This window comes from Passer montanus, unplaced genomic scaffold (assembly GCF_014805655.1).
Source record: "Passer montanus isolate IOZ18808 unplaced genomic scaffold, ASM1480565v1 scaffold25, whole genome shotgun sequence".
Taxonomy (NCBI): Eukaryota; Metazoa; Chordata; class Aves; order Passeriformes; family Passeridae; genus Passer; species Passer montanus.
This window is the reverse complement of record NW_024367149.1, coordinates 4431660-4459144: the sequence shown is the minus strand read 5'-3', so window position 1 is coordinate 4459144 and position 27485 is coordinate 4431660. Positions and strand designations below refer to the sequence as shown.

The 27485-nt window shown below is 50.3% G+C and overlaps 1 protein-coding gene across 5 annotated transcripts; it reads left to right on the top strand.

Annotated features, from left to right (window-relative positions):
* Nucleotides 1-242: 242 nt before the first annotated feature.
* MOB3C (MOB kinase activator 3C) lies at nt 243-22868 on the top strand. Of its 5 annotated transcripts, XM_039711799.1 has the most exons (7): nt 279-351; nt 562-1018; nt 1437-1607; nt 4520-4855; nt 8039-8538; nt 17741-17943; nt 21044-22868. In XM_039711799.1, exons 5-7 carry the CDS (start codon nt 8121-8123, stop codon nt 21071-21073), a joined length of 651 nt encoding a protein of 216 aa, XP_039567733.1. In that variant the 5' UTR covers nt 279-351; nt 562-1018; nt 1437-1607; nt 4520-4855; nt 8039-8120; the 3' UTR covers nt 21074-22868. The 5 variants fall into 5 exon arrangements, with proteins under 5 accessions (XP_039567731.1, XP_039567733.1, XP_039567734.1 ...); XM_039711797.1 differs by lacking the exon at nt 4520-4855 and having other exon boundaries at nt 243-351; nt 964-1018; XM_039711798.1 differs by lacking the exon at nt 4520-4855 and having other exon boundaries at nt 286-351; nt 1444-1607.
* The last annotated feature ends 4617 nt before the right edge of the window (nt 22869-27485 follow it).

Genomic DNA, 27485 nt, shown 5'->3' with positions numbered 1-27485 from the left:
AGAAAGGCTAGAAACGTTTCCCTCACTAGAACTGTCCCGGTGCCAAACAATTTGGCAGTTTCAGCAAGGCCAGAGCATCACACACCTCACCCCCGGGGAGCCACACGTCACCGTGCCAGGAGGGCACCGCGAGTGGCCGCGCCTGGCACTGCCCTGCCCCACACCACCAGCATCACCCGTGGGGGGCACAGCGCTGTGACTCCGACCCCAGGGCGGATCCCGGCTCCTGCCAGGCCATCCCACGCCGCTCCTGCCGGCGCCGAGCGTGCTGGCTCAGGCTTGCCTTTGCTGAGCAGCGTTTAAATACCGCAGCGCGCTTCAGAACTCACCCAGCTCCGACAGAAACGGAAAGTAAGTGCTCTGTGCAGAGAAAGTTTTTTTTATCTTTCTTTTCCCCTCTCCGGCATTTCTGTTTTGGGTGGCATCCAGCTTGGCCGGGCACGGAAACCCCCGGCTGGTTTTGTGCGTGTGTGCGGGGCGGGGAGGGATGAAGGGAGAGGGACTGTGAAAAGATGGGGGGAGGAGGGGAAAACACTCCGGGATTCCATCTCCTTTCCCCAGCTCCCTGCTGTCCTGTGAAAGCCGGGGCCAGCCAGCGGCACGGGACTGCTCGCCAAGAAGGATCTCAGCATCCAGGAATGGAGCGCGGGTGCGGGTGGGAGTGAGCGCCCACCCAGGAGCCTGCGAGCCCACGGCGGCGGATGGAGGGGGCTGGCAGGCCCGCTTCCAAGCGGGTTTTCCAGGGACAGCTGGAGCTGCCGGCAGGGTCAGGATGTGACATCACTGACCGGAGAAAAACCCTCGGCCCCGGCTTCTCTAACGAAACCCCCGCGGGCGCTGCAGCGAGGCGGTTCTGCCTGCCGCTGCTGCTGCCGCGGTCCCCAGTCTGCCAACAGTCCCGACAGAGAGCCTGGCTTGGACTTTCTATCTTTTTAATTTTTTTTTTTCCTTTTCCTGAATAAGAGCAGAAAGTGCAGCGGAGGGATTTGAGACTGGAAGCCGCCGTGCCGGGGATGAGGTGAGTCCTGGGAGGTAAAAAGCCAGCACGGCGCTCCTGAGGATGCTCCTGGGGCGAGACCTGGGCTGGCATTAGCCTCGGAAAGGGCAATTCTTCACCCAGCCGGGCCGTGGACGCCTGCAGAAGGCTCTTCCCCTTCCTCCGGGGTGTCCCGGCTCAGCAGCCAGCGTGTAAATAGCAGGGATCCCCGGTTTTTGGGGTGCTGGGCAGGGGTCCGTGCGCAGGGAAAGGGGGTCCCTCGGGGCAGGGGACAGGCAGGGGAAGGCACACACGCCTTTCCCGACCGGGACAGCCCCGGAGCGGCTCTGCCGGTGTCGGAGGGAGGGTGGAAAGTTGTGGGCGGGGGAACTGGGTGAGAGCAAGCGGTGGAGATAAGTTTTGCGCAGCTGGCTTATCTCCTCTCGTCTTCTTCCTTGAGCTCGCAGGGCTGGAGCTCTCGGTGTTTGGAATTACGGCTCTGACAATGGAATAATCACCCTTGGGACTGAACCAGAGCTGTTGGACACCGCTGAGGCCATTGGACACTTCTTTTCAGGGCTCACAGCAAGTTACTGCTAGTAGCAGTGGGATCTCAGCTCCCGGGAATGAGGTACCCCAAAAAGCCCCCGGCCCCACTGGGTATCACACCTAAAATGAACGGGACGTGCTGCCTCTAACAGGGAGAGATGCTGCTTTGCTTTTCTGCTTGGAGGTGTCTTGTGTGATCTGGGAAAAACTTTTTTTTGGCGCCTTTGGGCCAGAGAGCTGCTGCTGTGTGTGGCAGGGAGCAGGACAGAGCAGGGGGACAGCAGGGGACATCTGTAGGGCGGGTGTAAGCAGTCCCCTTGCTGGAAGCCATCCAGGTCCGTTTCTCACGAGCTGGGGATTTCCAAGCACCATGTGAGTTGGGGGAAGCACCAGCACAGCTTCCTGCTGGCAGCTGTCCCCAGCTGGAGCGTGGGGGCTGAGTCCTGCTCTGCTCCAGGGATTTGTGCTCATGGATGCTCTCGTGGGTCTCGGCGGCACCAGGGGAGTTTGCACAAGGAAGGTTTGGCAGCAGGGAGATGCTGCTGAGAGCCCAGGGCTTCTCTGAAGCTCCCCCAGCCCATGTGCTGGGCCTTGATCCCCCTCACAGCGTTGTGTCTTGGCTTACTTCCTGGAATTTTCTATCGTTTAGGTTATATTTGGGACCAGCAGCCAATAACCCCGTTCTCACGGACAGCCCAGCTGGGGCTTGGCTCCAGCAGGAAGCACAGAGGCAGTGGGGCCAGTGCCCCAGGACTGCTCTCCAGCAGCAGCCCCCCTTCCTTAGATGATTCCAAGGCTGGAAATGCTTATAAAGTGGGGCCAGTGCCCCAGGACTGCTCTCCAGCACCCTCCTTCTGCAGCCCCCCCTTTCTTAGACAATTCCAAGGCTGGAAATGCTTATATAAAGGGGAATATGCTCCCTTCCCTGGAAGCCCCATTTGCCCACAGTCCCTCCCTGGGTCAGGGCTGCAGTGTCTGCAGTTCGGGGTTGCCTGGAGAAGTCTTTGGGACATGAGTCCCAAGAAGCAGCCCTGGTTGCAGAGATGCTCTAGGACAGGCTGAGACCAAACTGCATCTGGACTTCCCTGGGGCTTGAAGAGAAGCTCAGAGACAGGCTGCTGGCTCCTCAGCCAGGCAGTGAGGCTTCCTAGAGCAGTGAAAAGCCAGCTGGGGCCCGCAGGCTTCTGGCAGACTGTCCGTCCGTCTGTCTGTCTCAGGGCTCTGGCACATGGTGGCTGAGCTGGTGCTGTCCTTCTCCTCCATCTGGGATGGGGCTGGGTGGGCTTTGACACTGCCCATGGTGGGGAGAAGGGAATCCCCTAAAGGAGAGAAGCAATAGATATCTGGTGCCCCAAAGGCAAGATCCCCCGGGGAAGCCTGAGGGGGATGTGCAGAGCTGGTGGTAATTAATTTACACCTTGCTCCAAGGTGCCTGGAGCTGCACAGGTCTGTGCTCTGCCTCCTTGGCCTCTTCCCAAAGCAGTGGGAGCTGGAGTCTCCCTGCAGGTTGCCACAGTGCTGGACCTCTCATTGTGCTCCCCAGTGAGGGTTGGAGTGTGCTGTTAATGCAGCAGGTTCCAGGCAGATGCTTCTGCCAGGGTGTCACTGTCTGGGGATGGATCCAGGGGGGATGCACTTGGCACTGGAGCATGGGAGGTGCTGGTGTCAGAGCTTTTCTCTCTCCTTACCCTTCATGGTTGTTAGTAGTCCCCAGAGACACTTGCAAAGCACTTTTTCCCCTGAAGCCTTTGTTGTTGCAGCTCTTAAAGGGAGCCTGGGGAGGGAGATCAGTTTTGAAATTGGGGACACTGAGGCAGTGAGCAGCACTGTGACCATCACCCTGGAGTCTGGCAGTGCATCTGTCTGATCCTTCCTGCTGGTTTTCTGACTAAAGCTTATTTGGGCTCAAAACCAGAGGTTTTCTTTGGTGACCTTGCCCCCACGCCTGCAGGACTGTGAGGAGGAAGCCACACTCCCACAGCTCTGCCTGCTCTTCCTTTTTGTTTTGTCGTTTCTAAACAGACCTTTCAGAGTTGTTTTTAATTTACAACAAAGCCTTTGCCTTGTTGTGTTCCTCTGTGGTTTTCAGATGATAAGAAAGAAAGTACGTAAGAAAGAAAGCAAGCTAGTTTAGATAAAAAACAAAACCAACCCTCAGACCTGAAATTAGCGTCTTAGTCTGACCCTGAACTCGCATCCCTCCCATCCAGTTAATTTCCTTTCATCTCTGGACTTGCCAGCAATCTGGGACATCAGTTTTTCACGTCTGTGCCTGCTACCTCCCCAGCAGTGGTTCTGCCTTGTCCTTGCCCAGCTGAACCCTGTGCTTTTCTGGTTCTTGCTAAACCCCACTGAGTTTTGCTTCTGCTGCTGCTTTTAAAACCAGCAGGACTGAAGCCAGCAGCAAAAGCAGGGGTAGGACTGAAGCCCAGCAGCCTTCAAGGACAGGGGTGGGATTTGTGGCCACTCAGCTGGGTTTGTAGCCAAGCTCCTCAAAGCCAAGGCTATTTTGGGAGCGTGGATGGGGGTGAGCACTAAGGACACCACAGCGTGGATGTCCCATGGGAAATGTCAGTCTCTCTCCTCCCAGAAACTTCGCTCGTCCTCTTCCAGCCATCCTCTGTGGGGACCCAGGGTGACAGCAGGGCAAGTCCCCAGCTCCACCTGCTTCACTCCTTGTCCACTCGCAAGCACAGGATGAGGTTTGATTTGGGGGTTTGCAGATGCTTCAGAAAGGGATTTATGGATCCCTGGAGTGCCAGCAGCAGCACAGTTCCCTGTGATGGGAACTGTGGCGTGGGGAAGAGGGTTTGCAGCCTTTGCCAGGGCTCCTCTTGGAAAGCTTTGATTTGCAGGTGGGAGCTGAAGGCAGAGAGCTGCAGGCTGCTGCCGTGGCGCTGGCCCAGGCCCTGCCGCGCCGGCCGGGGCGGGACCTGTAGGATCATGTTGTAGGAAGTTGCTGCCTAAGCTTGTTGGATAACACTTTGCCCTTAGGATTTCCCAAAACAGGCAGTGATTAGGACTTGGATGGGCCTCCTGCCCCACCCAGCAGACCACGACATGATTTCTAGGAACACGACAGCCCTGAACATCAAACTCAGCTGAACTTTGCACCATAAACCTTGGAAGATCTCCCATTTTCCATCTCTTTCCATGGATCTGCCCCAAATACTTGGTCAGTGATGGAAGAGCACCGGTCAGGTTGGATGCATAAAAGTGGAAACTGGGAAAATCTGATTGTGCATTGGCTGAAGCCCTTTCCCACCAGTTAGACTCAGGATGTGTCCGGGTCCATTTGCAAAGGATTTTGCTTTTCTTCCCAGAAAACAGGTGGGTGCTGAGTCTCTGCCTGAGGGGAATCTGAGGCATTGGTGACTTTGCAAAGCCTGTTTTCTCCAAGCTGGTGCATCCCACCTCAGTGCCCCATCTGCAAGGGCCAGAGCTGGGATCTCCTGTCCTGGTCCTGGCCACCACTGCTCCCTCTACCTCGATCTCTCTGGGCAGTGAAAGCTCTGAAGCGAGGCAGAGAACAAATGTGTTCTTTGGCTCAGGGCCTCTCTCTGCTTCTTCAGGTCATAAATCCCAGGGTGTATTTTTGGCTTTGTCCTAAATGTAATTTCTGGAGAACATTTTTGTCCAGTAAAGATTAACAAGGTCTCTTAAAAACTTGGTGATTTGGTAGTGGTGATGGTGAGGATCCTGAAAAGAAAACTGCTGCCTGGGGACAGAGAGGCTGTGGTGCCATGCTGGCATCCTGCAGGCTCAGGGACAGGTCAGCTCCAAGCACTTGGGCAGCAATGGGTTTTACTCTCCATTCCCACTCAAGCAGATGCATGGTAGAAAAACACCTGGCAGATGTTTAGCAATTTTGTTGCTTTTTTTTTTTTTTTTTTTGAACTGGTGTTATATTCAGGTGGTGCTGAACCACAAAGCACATTCCCACCTGCCTGAGGAGTGAGAGCAGCTTGCAGGGTAGCACAGAGATCCAGCTGTGGGTGATGCAGGGATGCAGTTGTACATGAGTTACAGGTCTGGCTTTGGCAGATGAAATGTTTATTTCCCGGTGGCTCAATATTTGTGGAGGACTGGCAGTGTGGGCACTAAAAGAGAACTGATTTCACTGCTGTCAGCCCCTGCAAGTGACATGTTTGATGGGATGTCATCTGCCAGGCTGGCTGCTCATCACCATGGAACAGCCCAGGCTCTGCATGGAGGAGTCTGCAAACAGCAACAGCCCCTGAGGCAGAGCAGATGGAGCCAAGGCCAGCAGCAATGGTGACACAGAGAAATGTTTGTTGGCGTGACTTCCCTTGCTGAAATTCCAGGGAAGCCTGGCTGCAGGGCCAGACACTGCTCAGCCCCATCATTCCTACTGCACTAGGGGCAAAGCCTGCTGGGTGCCTCATCCTGAGGGTATCCCAGCACTTCCTACACCACCAAATTAGGAACCCTCTTGCTGTGGTTATATATAAATATATATGTATGTACGCATACGTGTTTTTGGAAGTGTCGTGTGTTAGCAAACTCCCCAGAAGGCTTTTTTTAGAGGTGCTATCAACAGGATGTGCTTGAATATGTGGAATCCAGGAAGTCCTGGATAAGGGCTTTTCTTTAGAGCCTCACTGTGCCCAGAGTCCCCTGGCCTCCCGTGGGATCCGTCAGGACTGCAGTAGCACAGGCCATTCACTGAGGGACAGATAGGAGTCATGACATCATGCTGGCTTCACTGGCTGGCATTTTGGAGAGATTGTGCTCTTTTCTGCAGTGGGAAACAAGCTGTTTGTCATAGTTGGAGCCAGTTGCTTGGAGCAGGGAAGAAAAAGCATCCAAGAAACAGCCCCCAGTCATTGCCCTGAGGCAATAAATGGGGGTGACAGCGATGTGGCCCTTAAAATCCCACCCAGCCACATGAGATGGGGAAGGGCTGCAGATACCTTGGTGTTGAAGTCATACTGCATAACGTGGTGCTGGCTGTGACCCCCTCTGTGGGGCAGAAAGCACCTAAAAACACACAGGTTTTTGTACCTGGGTGCAGCAGAACGTGGTGGTGCTCACACTGTGCTGTGAGCTCTGTAAGGGTGGCAAAGCTCTGGCTCCAGCCTGTGGGAAAGGCTGTGGTTGTGCACTGGTGGCATTCCTGCTGGGCTTCCCCCCCCCACCAGGGTCTGCATCCATGAGAGGTGTAGTGCAGCAATCCCTGCCAGGCAGATCCTGCAAGCATTGGGATGATCACTAGGTCCTGCTCCCTCCCAGGGATGACCCTGGGGTGAGCCTTAAGGGGAGCAGAGGGTTTCTCTTGAGAGATGTTTAGCTGATCACAAAATAGGACCTGCCTCAGGCTCAGGATTGAGTTTAGAAAACAGAATTTAAGCTTTTGACTAAGGTTGTCTTTTTAATGATGAATGTTCATCCAAAGTGTGCCTTCCCTCCTGCTTGTGACTTTGGGTCAGTCACTTCCCTTTTCCATAAATATTTTCCTTCCTTTTTCTTAACTGCTTCTCCATCTCTTCCCATCAGGGGGAGGCTGTTGAAAGACTTTCTCTTCCTAAGCCTCAGCAAGGCATTTAGCACAAGAAGGCCTTGGTCTCACATTAACACCACTGGTGATTAATGCAGGTAACAGAATGCACAATTCCAGCCTGTCCAGGACAGCCTTGGGCAGATGGGATTTGCACTGGATTTCAGGGAGGAAAAGCAAAATACAGCCCTCATCTGTGCTGCTACTGTTGGGCAGGAAGAGGTGAGCTCAGCACTTTGCTGAGCCCTGGAGTCACCCGGAGCATCAGCTGCACCACCCGAGGGCTGCCTGTGCATTGTGTGCATGCCGGGAGAGCCGGCAGCATCCTGGCAGCGTTGTTCTGCTGTGCTGGGCTGCGTTTCCCTTCTTCGGATGTGGGTTTTGTTCTTTTGGACAAACACACCGGGCAGAACAACAAAAATAATCCCCCCTTTTCCCACTGATGCTGGTGCTGGGGCTGTGTGAACCAGCAGCCAGCTGCGGTCGCAGCGTGGTCCCCGGGGCCGCGCTTGCCAGTCGCTGCTGCAGGGTCAGGGGTTGTTTGTACTGACAAGTCCCTGGGAAAGAGATGCTTCCCCTTTGCCAGGAGAGGAAAAGGCCACCAGAGTGGGACTGCCCAAACTGGTGAGCTCTGCTGGTGTCACGGCTCTCACTTTATTGCAGCACTTGATGGTAAAAGCCTGGAAGGAAGAAGTTGGCTGGAGCCTGGTGGGCTCCTGGGGTGTGCAGGAGGGACGAAGGGCTCTGTGTGCCATCAAGCCTTGCATGGGGCACATGTGGCAGGGCTTACCCTCCCCAGTGCCAGCAGCTGCTGTGTGAGGTGGCAGCAGCTGCTCCAGGTCACCCTGGTGGGCGTGAAGGGGCCAGAAGCTCACTCCAAACCTGTCCCCATGTGCTGTCAGAGCAGTGGGGTCAGTGGTGCAAACCCCTGCAAGTGTGTCCACGCATGCAGCTGTCCTCATGTGTGACTGAAATGTGTCTCCTTCTCCCCCCAGAGACCTCCATCCCTGAAGACCCCAGCCCTGGGTTTCATGTTGCTCTGAGCCTCTGCCCTCACCCTGGCTGGCCCTGCCCGCGATGGCCCTGTGTCTCAAGCAAGTCTTCAACAAAGACAAAACGTTCCGTCCCCGAAAGAAGTTTGAGCCGGGCACGCAGCGCTTTGAGCTGTACAAGAAAGCCCAGGCCTCCCTCAAGTCCGGGCTGGACCTGAAGGCAGTGGTGCAGCTTCCTCCTGGCGAGAGCATCAACGACTGGATCGCCGTGCACGTGGTGGACTTCTTCAACCGCATCAACCTCATCTACGGCACCATGTCGGAGTACTGCACCGAGAGGAGCTGCCCCATCATGTCCGGGGGGCTCAAGTACGAGTACAGGTGGCAGGATGACAGCAAGTACAAGAAGCCCACCAAGCTGTCGGCCCCACAGTACATGTGCATGCTGATGGACTGGATTGAGATGCTCATTAACAATGAGGATGTCTTCCCCACCAGGATAGGTGAGTGGGCTCTGGTTCCCTGCAGGAAGGCTGGGCTTGTAACTGGTGCAGGTTCCCAGGCTGCACCTCAGGGTTGGTATTGATGAACCTTGTGATTCAAAGTATTGTGGCATTTCCCTTTCCAGGTGTTTCTCAGTGTCTGTCCCACACCCTTTTGCTCTACACTGAGTTTGGGATTTCTCATCCTAACTACTGGGGGATGTGGAACACAATGTTCACCTTTTCTGTGCTTGAACTTATTCTGTGTTTGTGAGAAATGAAGGCTGGTAGGTTTGTGAGAAATAGAGGATGAGCTGCAGAGCTGGTTAGAGGTGGTCATCACATCCTTGCTTTTCTCTCAACTAATGAACTCAGTTTCTTTCTGGTTTTCCATGTAGGTTCAGGGTCCCAAGATCCAGCCCTTGCTGCTTCGCTCCTCAGCCCCTTTCCATCTCAGCCCTGATCATACCTCACATTTTGCTAGGTAGCTGAGGCACTGCTTGAGCAGAGATGTCCCTAGGATGTGGCCTTGCCACTGCCAAGGCCCAAGGTGTATGATACACCTCTTCAAAAAGAGCTGCCTGCAGCAGATGCTAAAAGTAGCACAGCTTTCAAACTAACCCCTCTGCTGCTGACCTGCAATGCTCAGCAGCTGCCAGGGCTGATATTAGCTGCTACTTAGCTGCTTTTTGTCATTTGGGGAGATGAGTTCAAGGGTTGGAGCTGATGGGGCTTCCAGAGTCTCAGGTCATGCCTTGGAGAGGTTGTTTTTCAGACAGAACATGAAACTACTTGAGCGTAAAAAAAAAGATTTAAGGAGCTTGGGGCTGGAAAGGCATAGCTTTGCGAGTCTGCTTGACCTTTTTGTTTGCCAAGCAGACAAAACTTTATTAAATCAGTGCAGCTTATGGTCAAGATTTTCATTAATGTGCTGGGAAACATTGAGGAAAATGGTCTGTGTGGGATTACTGGCATTACTGACTGTTGCAGCCCCATTTGGCTGTGCTGTACATGTAGTTGTGTGTCTTTTTAAGGAAAGTCTCCGGCCCTTGGAGTCTGAGAGGGGTCATGGGTCTCTGCCAGCAAGAGGGGAGGCAGTGCCTGCAGCCTGGCTGTGCCAAACTATTTTGGCTTTGGGACGGGGTGACTCTCCCAGACCCCTGACCTGATCTGGCTGCTCTGGCTTTGCCTGGAGTTAGGGTGGGACAAGCCCTGAAACCAAAACCAGCAGGCACTCGCTGCCTTCTTCCCCTCACTGGTGGCCTGGGGCAGGCAGGGTAGCACAGTGCCAGCTGCTCATGCTGCAGGACAGGCAGGATGCCTTTGGGGTGTGTGGGAGAGGCAGTCCCTGGGATTCACCAGGGCATTCACTGTGCTGTGGAGGCATCTTTCCCTCGTGGGCACAGTGCTGTCCATGCTGCCCTCCAGTGAACGGAGGAGGCTGGAGGTGTGGCTGGCTCACAGTCAGTGCAGGATACCCTGGGCCAGCAGTCCCAGCTCTGCTGGGGACAGCAAAGTGCCTGCTCATTCTGGCTGCTCAGACCTGCTGCTGCTGAGGGGTGAGACAGCAGCCACAGGGAGCAGGGTAGGTATTCCTCTATGTATTCCTCTTCCTGAGGTGGCTTGTCCCCAAGGAGAAGATCTGCATTCCACTAAAAGCATGGATTTACTCTGTTTTCCCTCCAGCCAGAAAGGAGTGTCCTGATCCAATTTCATGCCTTTCAGGTAGGATTTGGGATGCGATGCTGCTTGACACTGCTCTGAGAAGTAAAGATGTACAGGGAGTATTAACACCTCAAAAAGCAGCCAGCCATGGGAGGGACATTACAGCATCCTCTGCTCTCCCACATCTTTCTCTCTGAGGTACAAAAGCTGAATACAGCCATGGTCCTGGTGGTTTTCACTTCATTTTTGGCACTTCTCCCTCTGAGTTGTAGCACATGGGATGGCTGGTTTCCATTTCTCCTTTCATTTCAGATTTGAGGGCAGTTCTGGGTGAGATCCAGGATGACATTAGGTGAACATGGGTCAAATCCATTTTTTTCTCTTCCAAGGCTTTCCTGAGGTCCCTTTTCCAAACCCTTTTGTTGTGGGGACCCTTGTGTCCCCTGAACGACTTCAGGCCCTGTGTCAGCATGTCTTGGTGGTTTTGACCTCACATAAGTGAAAGGAGCTCAGGCTGAGGTTGCACTCTAAAACACAAGAAAGGCTGTTGGGGGAGGCAGAGGGAGGAGGGACCTGGTGGCACTTTGTCATCAGTGTGTCCCCAGTTATCTGCCTTTCACTGGCCTGCCTTATTCACTGGTAATCGCTTGGCAGCTCTGGCATTTCAGAAGATGGAGTGTTTGGTTGAAGAGAAATGCACTGGATGACAGAGGAGGCTGGCCAGGATGTGGGGCTCAGGGACAGTGGCCAGGGTGACCAAACAGAGGTGCTTAGCCTCTCTCCTAAAGAGCAAGCCCTTGGGAAATGACCCAGGACAAGGGGAATAGGGCACTGAGAGGACACAGAGTTGTTTTAAGGAGAGGAAAGGAGCTTGATGAGGGGAAATTACAAATGTCATGCTTTGGAGCTGTGGTGAGACTCTTGGATGTTAGCAGCAGAGATGGGATTTAGCTTGAAGGTTTGTTTCACTCTTGCTTGTGCTGGAGAGGTTCCTGGGCACAGCTGCCCACTGTCTCAGTGGGTGTTTATGAGCTGTGTGCATCTCAGCCTCCCCTCCTGGCCCCTCTTTACCATGTGCACTAAATTTTTCCCAGCACAGATTTCCCTGGCTAAGGCCACCTGACCACAGACAAAACAGACTTTTCTCTTTTTAAAATTCGTTTTTCTTAGAAGCAGCAAGTGTTCCCCAAACTCACAAACATTGCTGGAGGCTAACCTCAGCATCCTCCTCCACCCAAGAGCTACACAGGCTGAAGCAGCACGTGATTCAGCAGGGCTTGGTAGGCTCCTGACAGCTGAGAGGTATCTCATGGGTCAGAGGGGGAAATATTTCACCCCAGGGTGACAGGCTCAGCTAGAAATGAGCAGAGGTAGTTTACTGACTTGTGGGCTCACAGGGTCCTTAGGAATCACAGAGGGGAGACCTTGGCTGGGATAAACAGTCACAGCTGCAGCGACCAGAGCAGAGCTGGGCTGATTTGCACATTGAAGCATCTGCTCCTCCAGCACATGTTAGAGGTGGGAGGGGAGCAGAGTGACAAACACCTTTGGTTTAGCCAAGCTGCATGGTACAGAGCTCTTGCCAGCTCTGCAGTGAGGCCAGAGGCACAGCTGGCATCTGACACGGCAGGAAGGGAGCCCGACACCAGCAGACAGTTTGTGACCTGGCAGACTTAACCAGCAGGGCTGCAGCCCTCAGATGGCACCAGCAGAAAATCCCTATGGTGGAGATTATTAGCAGGTCTGGGGGGGCTGCCAAGCCCCCTGCATTCCACAGCAAGGATTGGGAGAGATGTTGTGTCTTCCCCATGCCCAGGGAAATCTACCTGCAGGGCTCCATCCCAATGTCTAATCCTTTCTCTGGAGTGGGAACCTGTTTGTCAGCCAGTTAAGATGAGACAAATTTGTGCCTGGCATGAGCTCTGCCAACCTGATGGCTATAAATCTATAAAAGCAGCAGCTTTCCCAGACAACCCATATCATCTGGTGTGTGCTAGTGCTTTGTTTCCACTCTTCCAACCAAAGTAGCTGTCCTGAAAAATACATTTAAATGGAGAGTGAGCATTTTTCCCATGCAGGGAGAAGAATAAATGATTCCACAGGTGTACTTTCACCAGCTGGTAAAACTATATCAGTAGATTTATTCAGTGAGTGGACATCCATGAACAAATTACCACCTGGAAAATATCCTCTCCTCCCAGTAATGGTTCTGCCCTGCCTGCTCTCAGGGAGCTGCTGCTGGCAGAGCTGGGTGGGTTGGGTGGGGTCTCCAGGCTCCATGGCTGTGTCTGCACTGCTCAGCCCAGCACCAGGCTGCTGGTTGCACCCAGCCAGGTGTGCTCCATCAGCAGCACCAGGCTGCTGAAGCCCCGCTGGTGTCAGATGGGTGCAGGGTTTGGAGCAGCCCCAGCGCCGGAAACACCGCGCGCTCCTTGCCAGGTTTGCCTGTGGCTCCTCGGCAACAGGAGGTTTTATAACAGTTCTTGGAAAGCTTTTCAAAACTCAAGCCTGTCATTCAAGCATAGTCCCAAAGCAATTATAAAAAAACAGAGAAAACCTGGTGCGAAATTATCTGATACTTTCTTGCCATAACAACAGGAGAAAAATGTTCAGAATTCGGCTAATTATTGGTGTTCTCTCAGCTGGCTCTTTTTAACATAATTTGTTGAGTTTTTTTTCCCCTGCTTTTTTTCTTACAAAATTAATACCACACCAGCTTGCAGCTGCCATCATGCCATTAGTTTTAAACAGGGCTTTAAACACTTATTTTTAGGAAAAATGAATCACTGAACACCACGGTGGCCAAAATGAAATTGAGAAATAACAACAACAATTCATCACGAAGTTCACTGAATTACTGCATTTGCAGAGGAAAAAAAATATACAATTGCCAAGAAGCAAAATAGCTTCCCAGTACTGATTCATGGTGAAAAAATTAAATTGGCTGGTGCACAAGTGCTGGGGATAGGAGATGGCAGGAAAGATCCAGGACCCGTTGGCAGTCCCTTAGCCTAAGCACAGGCACTTTGTTACCTCTCATTTTCATTTCCTTTTACACATGGTTTCCTTATGTTTTGAAGCAATCAGCACAGAGTGGGGAAACAGATTCCTTGGAGCTTTAAATCATATCTTGGGATTTTCAAGCAAAACATCCAAGACAAACTAAAGGTGCCAATTCATTTCAGGGCTGTGAGTCACTCTGCTTGGAGTGAAATTGTACCTGCTGTACTTACAGCTTTTGCCTTGGCTTGGAGCAGAAATTCTTCCTAATATCTAAACTAAACATCATGCAAGAAGAGTCAAAGGGTGGCTGCTGCCTGCCAGACTCTGGGCTGCTGCTGCTTTCTCCAAGGCTCCTGGATTGTGAGCACCAGGGAACTAAATGTAAAGGTAATTTCAGTGCTTTTAAATAAGGTGGGTTTTGTGATGTTCTGCTGTCCCCCTGGGGCAGTTAGACCACCATCATTGGGATGAGCTAGGATGATGTTTTTTGGTCCCTGCAGGTGTGCAGGGCTGGGGAAAAGGTAATTTCAGTGCTTTTAAATAAGGTGGGTTTTGTGATGTTCTGCTGTCCCCTGGGGCAGTTAGACCACCATCAGTGGGATGAGATAGGATGATGTTTTTTGGTCCCTGCAGGTATGCAGGGCTGGGGAGGGTGATGCAAACCCAAGCAGTGTCACCCTGTTGGGGTGGTTTGTCAAACCTGGAGGTTCATCCTGACTTTCCCCTGGCCTGCTGTATTTCTGCTAAGAGGACACCTCAGCCATGCAGGGCTTGTCCCACCGGACTCATCCCTCTGTCTCATCCATCTGCTGCTGTCCTGGTTTGTGCCATGATGTGCCGCCTTTGAGATGGAGCAAATCCCCTAAGCAAGGGCCACCAGTGCCCCACTCCCAAGGGGAGCCCTGGGGGCAGCAGCTGCCCCCTCCACGCGTGGGGAAGGGTCCCCATCGCTCCACAGGCACTGCTGCAGTGACCCCTCCCAGGAGCAGGAACAGCCCTGGTGGGAATGGCAGCGAGCTCAGTGGGAGGCTGAGCCCCTGCAGGGGCAGGAGAGGCACGTGTGGCCACAGATCCCTGTCCCATGGCTGTCCCCTGGCTGGGACATGCTGTTTGCAATGTGTGCCTGGCTGCAGGGAGCAGGCACAGCCTGCCCTGGCTGTGTCCCCTCCCGGGCTGGAGAGGATGTCACATGTGTTGTCTGCTGGACATCCGCTGCCCCAGCAGCGCTGACCCAGGGCAAGCTGCATTTATGGCAGATCCTTCTGCTGCTCTCAGATGCAGCCTTTACTGCAGAGCCTCTTCTTTCAGCTCTGGGCAAGGGGTGGGGTGTTTCTCCAGCTCCCCACCAGCATGGCCAGTGCCTGCTGGGGCTGCTGTGGGTTTCTATCCAAGTCACTGGAGATCAGCGGCGAGGCACCACTGCTGGCAGAGGCAATCTGCATGTCAGACATCCGCCCTGCTTCCTTCCCGAGGGGAAGCGCTTTGATCAGCTGGCACAGAGCTCTGTGCCAGATGTAGGGTCCAGTCAAGCATCTCTGGCCTGTGTCGAGGGTCCTGGCACAGGACAGAGCCATGGCTGCAGCATGGGGGTGGGAAGCAGGACCCTGCTGTGCCTCCCTGGGCAAGTGAGGGTGCTGCGGGGAGGAAGAGTCAGAGCCGGACCCGAGCCATCCCAAAGGACCATGGTGAGGGGGTGTCCTGGCATGGGACCTGTGGAAATCCATCAGTGACAGGCAGCCACCGCTACAGCCTGGCCATGCCCGGAGGGGACGGCCACACACTGACACCTGGTGATGGACACAAAGAAGGGCAGCTCAGCCTCAGCTCCCGGAGCTTCTGATGGTCCTGGTTCATATGAAACACAGTGGCTGACCAGTCCACAAGTGAGCGTGGAGGTCCTGGCAGCCTGGTGGTATCTTTCCATGCATCATTAGGTTTAGGAGTTCAACTACTCCCATAGTTGCTGATGACCATGAGATTTTAATCAGGTAACCTTTAAAGATTCTTTGTAACTCAAACTATTCTTTGATTCTGTGATTTAAGCTAAATCTCTGTTCCCTGATACAAAAGCAGCTTCTGGAGAGCCCAGAATGTAGCTGGAGGTGTCTCTTCTCTAAATCTCTCAGCTACCAGCATATCCATGAGGACTTGCTGGTGACAGATGTATGAGACAAGACAATTCCTGGCTAACCTCAGGACAAAAGCTGTGGAAAGCCACTTGTCACCATCTGCCATGTCTGGAGGTGGCCTGTCTGACAGCAGGATCTGCACCATGGGTGCTGTCAGCCCTGGGAGCCTGAGATCTGTTTGATCTGCTGTTCACTCTCTGAGCACAGTGTTTCCTTCTCAGCTCAGGACTGGGTTGAGGGTTGCTGCTTTCCTTCACTATCGCTCTTTGCAGTTTGGCAATGAATTCCCAGTGACGGTCAGCTCGGATTTCTCCCTCACTGCCTGCTTTGACTGGGGAGGCAGTTGGTCACTGGGACAGGTGACAAACTGAAGGCAACAAATGCCTCCTGCCTGCTCCTGGGCACTTGCTGAGATTCCAGCTGCCGCTGGTCCCAGGGAGACAGGCTGTCCAGAACAATGTGTATTCCCCAGCCACTGCCCAGAAATGTGCATTCACCAGCAATTATTTGCTGTGATGAGCTTTATTAAAAAAAAAAAAAAACCCAAAAAAGTTTCTTAAGCGGTTCTTCAAAGCTGGTCTGCAGGGGCCACCCTAATGGCATGTCTGAGTCCCCAGCTGGTGTTCCAGCTTTTCTTTGCTCAGCACATCCTCGCTGTGGGCAGAAAGCTCAAATGAAGCCATTGATAAAGCTCTGTGTCCCTCCTGCCTGCAGGGGAACCTGGAGAGCTCTCTGATCCCTGCCTGTGTCAGACTAGCAGGCAAGGAGAGCTCTGTAGCCAAGGGTGCTGAGCAGAAGCAGATCTGCAGTCACATCTCTAAGGTGTTGGCATAGGGACAGCCTGGTTGTACTTTGCCAGATGTGAACACCTTTCCTGAAAAGTCCTAAGGGGATCTGTCAGAGCTGGTGGTGAAACAGGTCATGCTGAGGTCCCTGCTGCAGGAGCAGCCCTGGGCCTGCAGTGTGCTCGTGGTTATGCAGAGCAGTGGCCACAAATCAGTCTCAAAACCACCTCTGTGTGACGCTGAGCCAAGATCTGTGTCCTTCTCCAAGGGGTGGCTGGGACATCCAGATGTGGCACCAGCACAGACCTTCAGCCCTGCCCTCTGCTCCAACACTGTGCACGCAGGAAAGGGAGACAGGGCTGTGCTCAGGGTCACTCTGCTTTAGACCAAAATTAATGCTCTTTTATGAGTTCCAAACCAGACACCTGCCCAGCCCTGGTGATTGAAACAGGCTCCACACATGATGTGGGAAGGACAGAACCTTTGCATTTGCCACCCACAGAGGAGAGGGGCTTGGCACTGCTGCTGGGAAACAAAACTGCCAGGAGCCTTTGGGAAAAAAACCAAATCCAGCTTTAATTGTCTAGCAAGGCTGGTGAGAAAGATTCAATGATAAAATTACCATTTTAAATTTTTTAGCTAAGAGATTTGCTGATGCTTTCCTGTGCACAAAATGTGTGAGCTGGCCATGGTTGAGCAGAGTTTGTTTGGAAGGATTTTCAAGAGGTTATGTGCTGCATTAATAAGAAGCTAAGGGAGGAGGCTGGTATAACCGTGGGAAGGAAGGTTTTTATTTTGTTCTTTGTGTATTTGCATTGAATTGCTCTGGGGAGAGGAAGAAGCCTCAGGAAAACAAATATCAGTTTTTTTCATTCTCCTGCTCACAGAAAAAAAACCCAACCAACCCAACAACCTACCCAAAAAGTTTAGTGTTTCAAGGCCATGTTTCCTTTAGAGATTTTCCCCAAGGTTGCTGGCACTGATGGTATCCCACCCTGAGATTTTCATTGTGATAGCAGTGTATTTTGAAAAGGATGGAAATATCCCACACTGTGTCCTTGTGTGGGACAAAGCTGAAAGTACAGAGCCAGGTGTGGTGGGTCCCATCCTATGAGGATATCTCAGGATTGTACGGGCACAATGAAACCCAAACATCATTAAGATGGGCAGTTCTCTTCCTGATTTAATGAGATATTTTATTGAAGTAAGGATCAGGAAAACAGTAGAAACCCCACTCATTTCTGCTGATGCATCTGAAGTGATGTTTGAGGGTGTGAGGAGGAAAGAAAACAGTACAAGCCATGCTTTTGGGCTCAGAGAAAGGTGTCTTTTCTGGTGGGAGATGGTTTGGCTTTGTTCATGCACCTGGGTAAATACAATTTGACTTACATCATGCCTGGGCAGGCTTGTAGGGGAAAGGCAGGGAGAGAGTGAGGGAATATGTGGGAAGAGCTCAATGGCACACTGCCCCAGTGTCACTCTTGGTATTAGCCAAGGGTTCCTTCCTTGTCATCTATGACTGCCTGTCAAGCATGACAGAGACATTTAAATGCTGGGTGGTTTTTTGGGGTTTTTTTTTGTTTGTTTGTTTGGGGTTTTTTTTAATGTTCAGATGGCTTCCAATTTGCTTCTGCTTTGCAGGTGTTCCCTTCCCCAAGCAGTTCCAGCAAGTTTGCACCAAGATCCTCACCCGCCTCTTCCGTGTCTTTGTCCATGTCTACATCCACCACTTTGACAGCATCATCAACATGGGTGCTGAGGCTCACGTCAACACCTGCTACAAGCACTTTTACTATTTCATCAGGGAGTTCAGCCTCATTGACCACAGGGAGCTGGAGCCTTTGGTAAGGATGGCCCTGGGATGGGGAGGTGGAGGGTGAGTGGTGTGGGCTGGTCACACCAGTGCTGACCCTCTCTGGACTCTTTTGGCCACCCTACCTCAGACACACAGTCATGTTTTCTGTCCTGGGACCATCAGCCTTGGTGGTCTGAGAGAGAAATTCCCAGCAGCACCAAGGAAAATATTGATCCTTTCTTAACCTTTGCCTCTGTTTTCATGTCTGTGAATTGAACTCCAATACCCTTAGGATCACACAGAACAGTGTCCCCACAGTGACTTGGTAGCTCTAATGCAATTTGCACATCCAACTGTTTCCAGCCAGCTGTGCCCACATGGCTTTCAGGAGTCAGATTTGAGCCAAAGTCTCTTCTCCACAGTTTTTCTTTTAGCATTCTCTCCTTGAGATCCTAGTGTGAATTACACTGAGGCTGAGGGAAGGCAAGCCCTGATAGGACACACAGCTGCAGACAACAGCTGTCAAGACCATGCTGGAGAGGCCTCACTGGATCTCCCAGTTTCCCTACAGCCTCCCTTGGCAAGCAGTTAGCCAGGCAGAAGGTGAGAGCCCTTGACAATAGCAGGATTTGTGGGAAGCAGAGGCCAAACAGCCCAGGGCTCATAAAGTAGAAAATGCACATAGTTGGTTTTGTAAGAGAAGCAAGTTTGTCGCAGACAAAGTAGAGTGTAGTCTGGCCCAGGGAGGACATGGTGCAGTGGGGAAAGAATTAATAGGAAGTAGTTTGCATGCTGTGATAAGGGCTGGGTTGCAGAAAAGGCCATATCCAGCAGCAGAGAGTGACCAAGAGGATACAATCCAAGAATGAGCTGAGAAGAGTCCCAGCTGGTTGCAAGCCCCTGCCCTAAGTGCTAAGCACTTTGCTCCTCTGCTTTCATTTGTCTTAGTCAATTTTCTGCCTATCTGCTCTAATTATGATTTAGGAGGATGGAGAGGTGATGATCTAATCAGGAGAGACTTGAATGACAACAGTATTGACTTTAATTATTTTGTAGAATTCAGTTGTAACACATATTACCACAATGGCCCTCAGCTCCAGAAAACGTCAGCTCAGCATCAGCCTGTCCTCTGCCAGTGCTCCTCATGACAAACCTCTTCAGCATTGCTGTACAGTCCATAGTAGTGCCAACCCCTTGAACTGCTGCTTGCTAATGTAAATAATTAACACCTGGCAGCCAAAGCAGAGGCTGACTTTGCTAAATAGGCTTTCAATGCCAGTGACTCACATGCAGCATGAGACGACTGATGGGTCTCCATAAATCTCAGGTGAACAGATTCTTTCCCTGTGATGCAACTACTGTGAACTACAAGGAAATGAGACACAATTGCCCCATGTCTGTCTGTGTCTCATTGCCTGCCATCCAAGCCTCAAGCAGAACCAACCACAGGGTTGGAGGAAGGACCAGGGAGGAGGAAGGGCCTCCTGCCCTCAGGCACTGAGCTGCTTTAGGCGTGTATGAGGGTGTCCTGCAACCAGGCTGCCTCATCAGCCCAGACAGCTCTCCTAACCTCGCATTCATTAGTCCCCATGAATCCCATGACAGACCTCTAAGCTTTCCTCTGGCTGAATCTCCCTTTCCTGCTTCAGCTTCCCTTTTGTCAAGCTTCTGTGGGATGTGATTTCTTAGCAGCAAATCTGGGGAACTGAGAATGAGATCCTTTGTACAGCAGAACTAGCAAAAGGCAGTGATTCACTCTCTCAGCAAATCAAGGAAGATGGGGTCAGAAAGAAGCCATGCACTTGCTTCCTTGACGAGGGCAGCTCGTGGTGCAGAGCTGGCAGGGGTCCACTGGTTACGCACTAAAGCAGGGCTGTGGGGATTTCCTGGATGTGAGGAAAGCCTTGGACATTTGGGGCTGGTTGGAGGAGCTCACTGGTGACTTATCAGCTCACTGGTCACTGCAGTCCCTCCTGCTTTTGTGCCTGGTGTTGTGTGGGTGCCTAGTGGGGTGGGTGCAATGCTGTTGCAAGAGGATGTGCACAGTCCCCTCACCCTCTTCTTTTCCTTCCAAGATGTTTGCAAACATTTCCTGTTTGCAATGTGATTTTGTGGCAGAGCATCAACTTTTCATTTGATGGCCTGGTTCTGCACTCAAGTGATTTTATATGTTACTCCTACAGGAAAACCCTCTCTTTGCCACTGTCCCTGATGGATTTGAAAAACAAAGTTCTCAGCACTGAAGATCAGAGTTTGCTGCTTCTGTCTCCCTTAGCAATATAACTAAAGAGCCTTTTATTGGGTTACTCAAGGGTCATTGTCCTTTCCTAGTTCTTCTTTTTTCAGAGTTACATTCTTCCCTCTCCACGGACCAGTCCTACTTCCAATCTATTTTGGGAGTACCTTTTAATGTGCAAACCTTCCTCTGGGGTGCACAAGGGGACCTGTGGGCACACAGATTCACAAGCCATGCACCCAATGAGCCAGAATCACACTTTTCTCACTGCAGGATTTCCAAGATGCTAGTTGAACTTTTCAAGGCAAGGACAAATACCATCTTCCACCAGCTGAAAGCTGGACACCTTCCTAATGGCTGGCACAATGCCATTCCAGCTAAAGAAAAGTCTGTAATCCTAAACAGAGCTGGAGGTTTCCTGTGGCCCTGTTATTAGCACTCATTTGCATTGCAGTGTGACTGTGGCATCCCTTGCTGAAACCACAGGTCCTCTGGCTGTGGTCAGCTCCTGGAGTGACAACAGGGAGCTGCTCCATATCCCATCTCCTAAGGCTGCAAAGAGGGCTCTGAGAGTGTCATCACCTTGTCTGGCTGCTTTGCAGCTGAGCAAGGAGCAGAACCTTCATCTTTCAATATCTCAGCCAGAGCTCTTTCCTTGGACTGCTCTCAAGGCGAGGGCACAGCCAAAATAACCTTGTGCCACAGAGACCGGGGAGAGTGCCAGCACAGAGCTGCTGAGGCAGCTGAGTTCCCAGGAGGGCTGTCATGGGAAACAGAAGAAGGCTCCCCAGACTCCCACAGTTGCTTCCCTGGGTTGGTTTTGGACACCTCCCAAACTGCCTGGCATGTCACGCTACTCCAACCTGTCTTTTGCACTTACTGTTTCTTTCTTTTCTCTCCCCCTTCAATGCAGAAAGAAATGACAGAACGAATTTGCCACTGAAGATTTCTGGCAGACGAACTCAGCTGGCTCACTCAGAGTCCAGTGGGACAAGATGCCCTGTGGTGGGAGACCTCTTCCCTAGGACTTGCTCTGGGCATTCCAGCTCACTGACCTATGAACACTGCAGAAGTGCTCTTCAGGCCATGAGAGTGAATTCTAAGTTTTCCAAGAACCTCTGAACAGATATTTCTTCTTTTAATGGATCCCAATCTCTGTTGTATGGTTCCTGTTTCAGAAAGCCACTGATGTACTGGAGAATGAGGAAAGTCTGGTTTACTTTTGCACACTCTGATTTCTAAGACTCAATCTGATATCTTGTTTTGTCCTCAGCTATATTGATCTCCAAATATTTCATTATGGATTCCTGCCCTGTGAGCAGGTGTGTCCTTGGCTACCAGGTGTTACCTTTTCCACAGGCAGTGGGTTTGTGGAAACACCTGAGATCAGCCCTGCAAAGCAGGTGGCATTTCATCCCACTGCCTTCACAGGGTTAGTTGTTGATTGCTGGTTTTAATCATGAGCTGTGACTGTCTCCTTCTGCCCTAATTCATGCTTTACCAAAGGGACCATTTTTCCCTTTAAGGGATTTTTCACATTTGGAAGAGGGGACTTGATGATGTTCTAAGATGCATCTAATACTGCTTGGACTAATGGCAAGTTGCCCCATGACCAAGGAGCTGAACTAGGTCACTGTTCAGTGTGATCAGCACACACTACCTGAGAAAGTCTCAAAAACTGGTGAAAAGAAACTCTTGCCAGAAAAAAACCATTTTCAACACATCAGCATTTCCTGAGGTGTTGTCTTGGCTCAAGATGGACAAATGCTGGTTGTAGAAACTGTTGGTTTTCCATAACCCAACCTTACAGAAGGTGAAGAAGGACTCATAAGAGACATCTCCTCTACTCTGTCCTTGAGGTTCCCTTCCAACCCAATATTCTGTGATTCTTAAATCTTTTTGACCATCTGCAAGCATACTATTGCTTCCTGGTCTGTGCCATTACTCCCCTGAAAGGTATAATGTCTCAACATTTCCCCCCCTTCTGCTTGAAGTGTCTGATAATTAGTGTTGTGTTCCCTGTGCCATTTTAATTTTGACAAAAATATTTCTATTTTTCCTTTTTTGTTGTTTTGGGGGAGTGAAAATCAATTTGTCTGAGCCACAGAATTGTTATGTTTGTGTTTCGTCTTCTTTTTCTGGGAAAGTTTTCTATATCTGACACAGATAATATTTATAGTCTGGGGTTTGCCCACTTTTGGGGTAGGGAGGGGATGTGGCTAGAAAATGTAAATGTTTAGGCCAACATTAAAGCGTACAAGTGAATTTTTAGTGCTCAAAGCACTTATTTTGTTGTGAAAATATTTTTTTAAATCTTGTGTACCAGATGAATATTTTTACATGGTAATAAAACAGAGCAAAATGGACACAAAACCACCTGATGCATCATTCCAACATTCTCTGTGTAAAATAATCAAAGTCCAAACATATTTGTTCTGTTACTAATTAAAGAAACATTAATAAGCCTGCTGTACTTGATTCTTCGCTGATCCCTCTGTATTAAACAGGCCTAATAAAGAAGGGTAACTTGAAGAGTGGTTTTCCCCTGGGAGCTGCAGCACTGATGGATCTCAGTGCCACGCTGAGACCCCAGCTTGCATCTCAGAGAGCAGCTTAACTGAGGCCAGTGCTGCTGGCCAGCATCCTCCCCCTGCAGGCTCTGCACCAGAATTCCCCTGAAGGCATTTTCCCAGCAATTCATGGTGGTGAGCTTCACTCGCTATTTTCTGTAAATTCTGGAATCCGTGTTCCTGCCTTTTCACATAAATCAGAACTGCAGGCACAAATTTTTTGTGTGTCATGAGTCAAGAAGCTTCTGCTTTCCTGAGGAGTGAAGCCTGGCTGGACTCAATGTACAGCACCCTCTGGGATCTGGGAAGGTTGGGAATTATGGAAAAGCTGTTTCAACAGCAGGGTCTAAGGCATGAACTGATAGCAGCCTACAGCTACTTCCAGCTGAGGTACAAGGACGACAAAGTCCAGCTCTTCTCAGCAGTGGAATATTGTGAGATGGTGACCAAGAGCAACAATTTGCAGCTTGGGAGGTTCAAAGTAGACAGGAAAACAAAATCCAAGGGAATGATGCTGTCAGTGAACAGGTACCCAGAGAGAAAGTGTTAACCTTCCTTGGTTAGACAATACTTGGTGTAAATAATTTCCATAAATAAATGAAGCACAGAAGTCTGCTTTTATTTGTGTCCTCCCCATAGTCCTGAGGCAATGAGTTCCACCAAGTAATTTTTTCACTATGAATTGCAAAAGGGAAGTATACTTCAAACACATGCCTGAGGAGTTCAGCTTTTCTGCTTTGGGAGTGCTTCCTGTTTATCTCCTCTACACCATGAAGCTCCTATAGATTCCTGTGGAACAGAAAACACTATTTTTGAAAGATCAACTCACAGACTCATCTCAAGCACAATTTACAAAGAATCTCAAAGGTCTTGTTGTGTTTTCTGTTCATTTCTCTCCCTTTTTAATCTGGTTTACCCAAGGAAATAAAGCTCGTGATTATGCTGTGACAACTGTCTTCAGTAACTCTGGAAGCAGTTTAGAAAGGAGACAGGGAGATCATTCACTGCCAGAAAGATATTTTTGTTTCTCTCCAAGACACTGAACTATTCCCCAGGTCCTCATCCATCTGAGTGCCTCCCAGCCTGGAGACTTTAAGGCCTGAGATATTTATGAAGCAGAAAGTGCTGAGATAAGTATCAGAGTCAAACGCCTCCTTTCAGGAGTCTCAAGTGTGCCTGTGAAGCTCCAACATCCCCAGAGCCTCAACAAACATCCCTGAGCAATTTGAAAGCAGACAGGAATCCTGGGACACATTAAATATGCACATATCACTTGTCAGCCCCAGCTCCTCAAATGACTCATCTGCTCAGCTGCCTGCCAGGTGCTTGGACTCATCTGTCCCTAGGCAGAATTCCTGGATTCTTGTGATGAAGGGCAGATGTGCTACTGCCAGGATTTTGGGTTTTGTCTCTGCAGCCATTTCCCTTGGAACTGATCGAAAGGCTGTGGTGCTGGTCACCAGGTCAGGTACAGGCTGGCATGGGACAGACTGTGCTAGACAATATCTGCAGACACTGAGGAATTTAGGAATAGCTTTGGATGGGAGAAAAAGGGCTTTGTGGAACATAATGGTCCCTGTCCCAGTTGTCACAGGGATGTGGCATGGAGAGGGCTTGGGCTCAGCCAGTGAAGCAAACTGCCTTTGGCCAGGCATAGGCAGGGATCGAGGCTGACCTCCCCTGACAGCACATGGGGTGGTGGTGAAGGGTTTGCTGGTCTGAGTGGTGGCTCCTGAGATTAAACCCACCCAAGCTAAGGCTGGACAGTCCTGAATAAATGCTCACAATAACCATGACATGATCTGGGCTGAGATATTCCTCTCCTGCTAAAAGTTTGTGAAATGTAAGAGAAGTCTGAGGAAGAGCAAAAAAAGAGACAACTAGAATTTGTTGTTTCCAAGGGTTCAAAATCCATCCATGCTGGAAGATGATCATGAATCCACTTAGGAACAGAAAGGGATGAGATGGGTTAATAACACTAGGTAAGGTTATTACTTAATACACTGCTAATTCCTTGCTCACTCTTTTGGACCTGAGATAACATGACTCAAAGGACTTTCACAACCAGGTACAAGAGTGCTTCACTTGAATGTGTGCAGCTTTTACTTTCTGGGGAGTGATGGCTTTGCTAGCATAGCCTGGTCAGCCAGGTTCCCTCATGCAGGTCAGGGAAGGACAATCGGCTCATAAATGTCAGCAAAACCCTGAAGCAAGAGTGCAGCATTCAGGTCCCTGCTGTGAAGAGACCCTGAAATGTCATGTCTGCATGGAGAACAGAGCACCATGAGGTCTTTCACACAAGAGAATTTCTTTCTGTAGAGGTGTATGTGAGGGAAACAAAAGCATGGTCTGCCTGCAAGTTTCTTGAAGGTTTCAGTGGAGCACAATCCATTCATCTCCAATGAGGCACCTCACATTTATCCATTGGGGATTCCAGGTGATGTCATCTGCTACTGACACGCCCAGAGCAGGACTCACTGGCTGTGTAGTCACTCAGTGCTGGCCACACTTTGACTGCCCCATCATCTCCGGTCTCTCCCAACGCCTGAGCTCACCCAACCTTTCAGCCATCCAAGCTTCCAAGCTGGATCACCAGTAGTGCCAGCCACAGGTTCCTTGGCAGCAGCCAGGATAACTGAGATGGCACTGTTCAGGCAATACCCATTGGATACTGAGTAGAGCAGCTCCACAACTGCTACTTTTAAATGGATTTGGCACTTGTTCTCCCGAATCGTGTCTTTTGCAGAAAACCCGACGGAATTTTAGGACTTTGTAGGAATCCTAGATTGTAGGGCTTTGCTTACAGAACAGCTGGGCCCAGGTGCTGTCTGCTGAACACAGGTTACTCCATGTTTAGCAAGTGGTGGTATGCATTTAACAATCTGCTGCCAGGAACAATAATCATGAGGAGAGAGGATCCACATTTCCAGGATTCTTCAACTTGTACGACTCTTCAGCCTGTGTTAGAAGGAGAAGCTATTTGGATAATCCTCCAGCAGCAATCTGCTGGGTATTATGGCTCTCAGATGCAAAAATAAATACCTAAATAGATGAGGAACATGAGATGAAACTGGGATTCTGCATTTGAAAATGTCACCACTCAGAGGGAAAATCATCTTCCCACTTCTGTTTCCAGCAGTGACAATGATCTCCTCCCCAAGACACCCTTTTTGTGCTATGACTTACAAATTCATTAAAACTCACAGACACTTTTATATTACACTATCTTGTAACAAGCCCATAGCAATAGGAGGATTAAAGAAGCTCCTTCTGCTGCACAAACACAAAAAAGAAGACTCTGAAAGCCTCCCTCTTCAGTGCTGATCACTTGTACAGCAGCACCTCTCCCATCTCAGGAGCCCACTTGGGTAGGATGAAGTTATCAGCCCTCACTTATCAAATGGACTTTCTGGACTGTTGGTCATCCCTGGCCCCAAGGCTTCTATCTATGTACAAATACCACCTAAACCTCTGGACAGCTCAGAGATGTGGCATGTACAGTGTCATGGGATAAAACTGCAGCATCCAAGAAAATTGGCCAAAGAGGTTGTTACTCATCTGGGTAATATTCCAAGGAGCCCAAGGACATGAGACAGCTTAGCCCTGCTCATTCTAATAGGAATATATCATCAAAACACCACTTGTAATATCACTGGATCTCAACCCTGTTGTCCAGAGAGGAACTGTTGAGGATGAAATGCAGTTTGGACTGGTAGAAGACCCTGCTGCTGCTGGGAAGCTGCTGGGAGTAGATGGGACACAGTAACAGCTTCTAATGACCAGCTTGTACAGTGGGCACAAGCACTTTGCTGCTTGAGTCCAAAAGGTTTGATTTGTTGCTCTCCAGAAGGCCACATGTTTTCCAGGTCCCATGTTACTCTCCATTAAACAGAGTCAGTTCAGGATCTCTGTCCCAGAGGGCAGTGGGGTGGCACCATGTGAAGCTGTGAGTACTCCTCATGGATTTGGCCACAGGAAAAGCAGGTTTCAGCCTGGCATTCACATCCACATGGAAATTTTTAGTGCCCATTTTGAGAATTTTACCTTGTACCCTGATGTGAAGAGCTTTGCCAGATGGAACACTGGAACCTGGTCTCTAGGGGTAGAGCTGTCCCACGCTACTGATACACTACATGTGAATCATAAGGTTTCCTGCAAGGAACGATGCTTTCTCTCTTTTTTTTTCTGGTGTATGTTAGGGGGTGGAGGTGAAGAAGGGACATTCACAACAAAGGAATGACCCAGAAGCTTGATCCTGGCAAATGTGATTGCATAAGCCTCTCTGGGTTTAACTGCCTAAATTTTCAGAGAAACTGAGCCTGAACAGATTCCTTGAACAGCAGAGGGAACAGTACATTCTGTGTGTCCTGAAAATCAGAATAGATTGCAGGTGCTTAAATATAGATTCAGGTGCTTTGCTGTGGGCAGATAAGAGCAGAATAATTCTAGTCAAGGCTTGAAATAATTTCAGCAGTAAAACATAGGCCAGAGTACTGTGATCCATTTGTAAAACTGCTAAATCAAAAGTAGCTTTGGTAATTAATTCTTATTTTGCCTAACAGCCAACACAGATGGCTTCTTCTCCTCTATGCTGCATATGCTGCATGGGTAAAAAGCAGCCATGCACTTGAAAAGCTATTAAAAAATAAAAGGAAAAGTCACGTGGAGGAACAACTTATTGTAGTTAATAAGTTAATTATACCATTTGAGGAGGAGCTTTCTTCTTCACTTTACATGAGACTTACCCCTAAAATATTAGCATAAACATTTCCCATAAATACCATG

Excerpts from the sequence above, each read along its gene's own strand:
- MOB3C (XM_039711797.1), top strand. The coding sequence starts at position 8,121 with ATGGCCCTGTGTCTCAAGCAAGTCTTCAACAAAGACAAAACGTTCCGT. Across the intron at positions 8,539-17,740 it reads TGTCTTCCCCACCAGGATAG|GTGTTCCCTTCCCCAAGCAG; the intron begins GTGAGTGGGCTC and ends TCTGCTTTGCAG. Across the intron at positions 17,944-21,043 it reads ACAGGGAGCTGGAGCCTTTG|AAAGAAATGACAGAACGAAT; the intron begins GTAAGGATGGCC and ends CCTTCAATGCAG.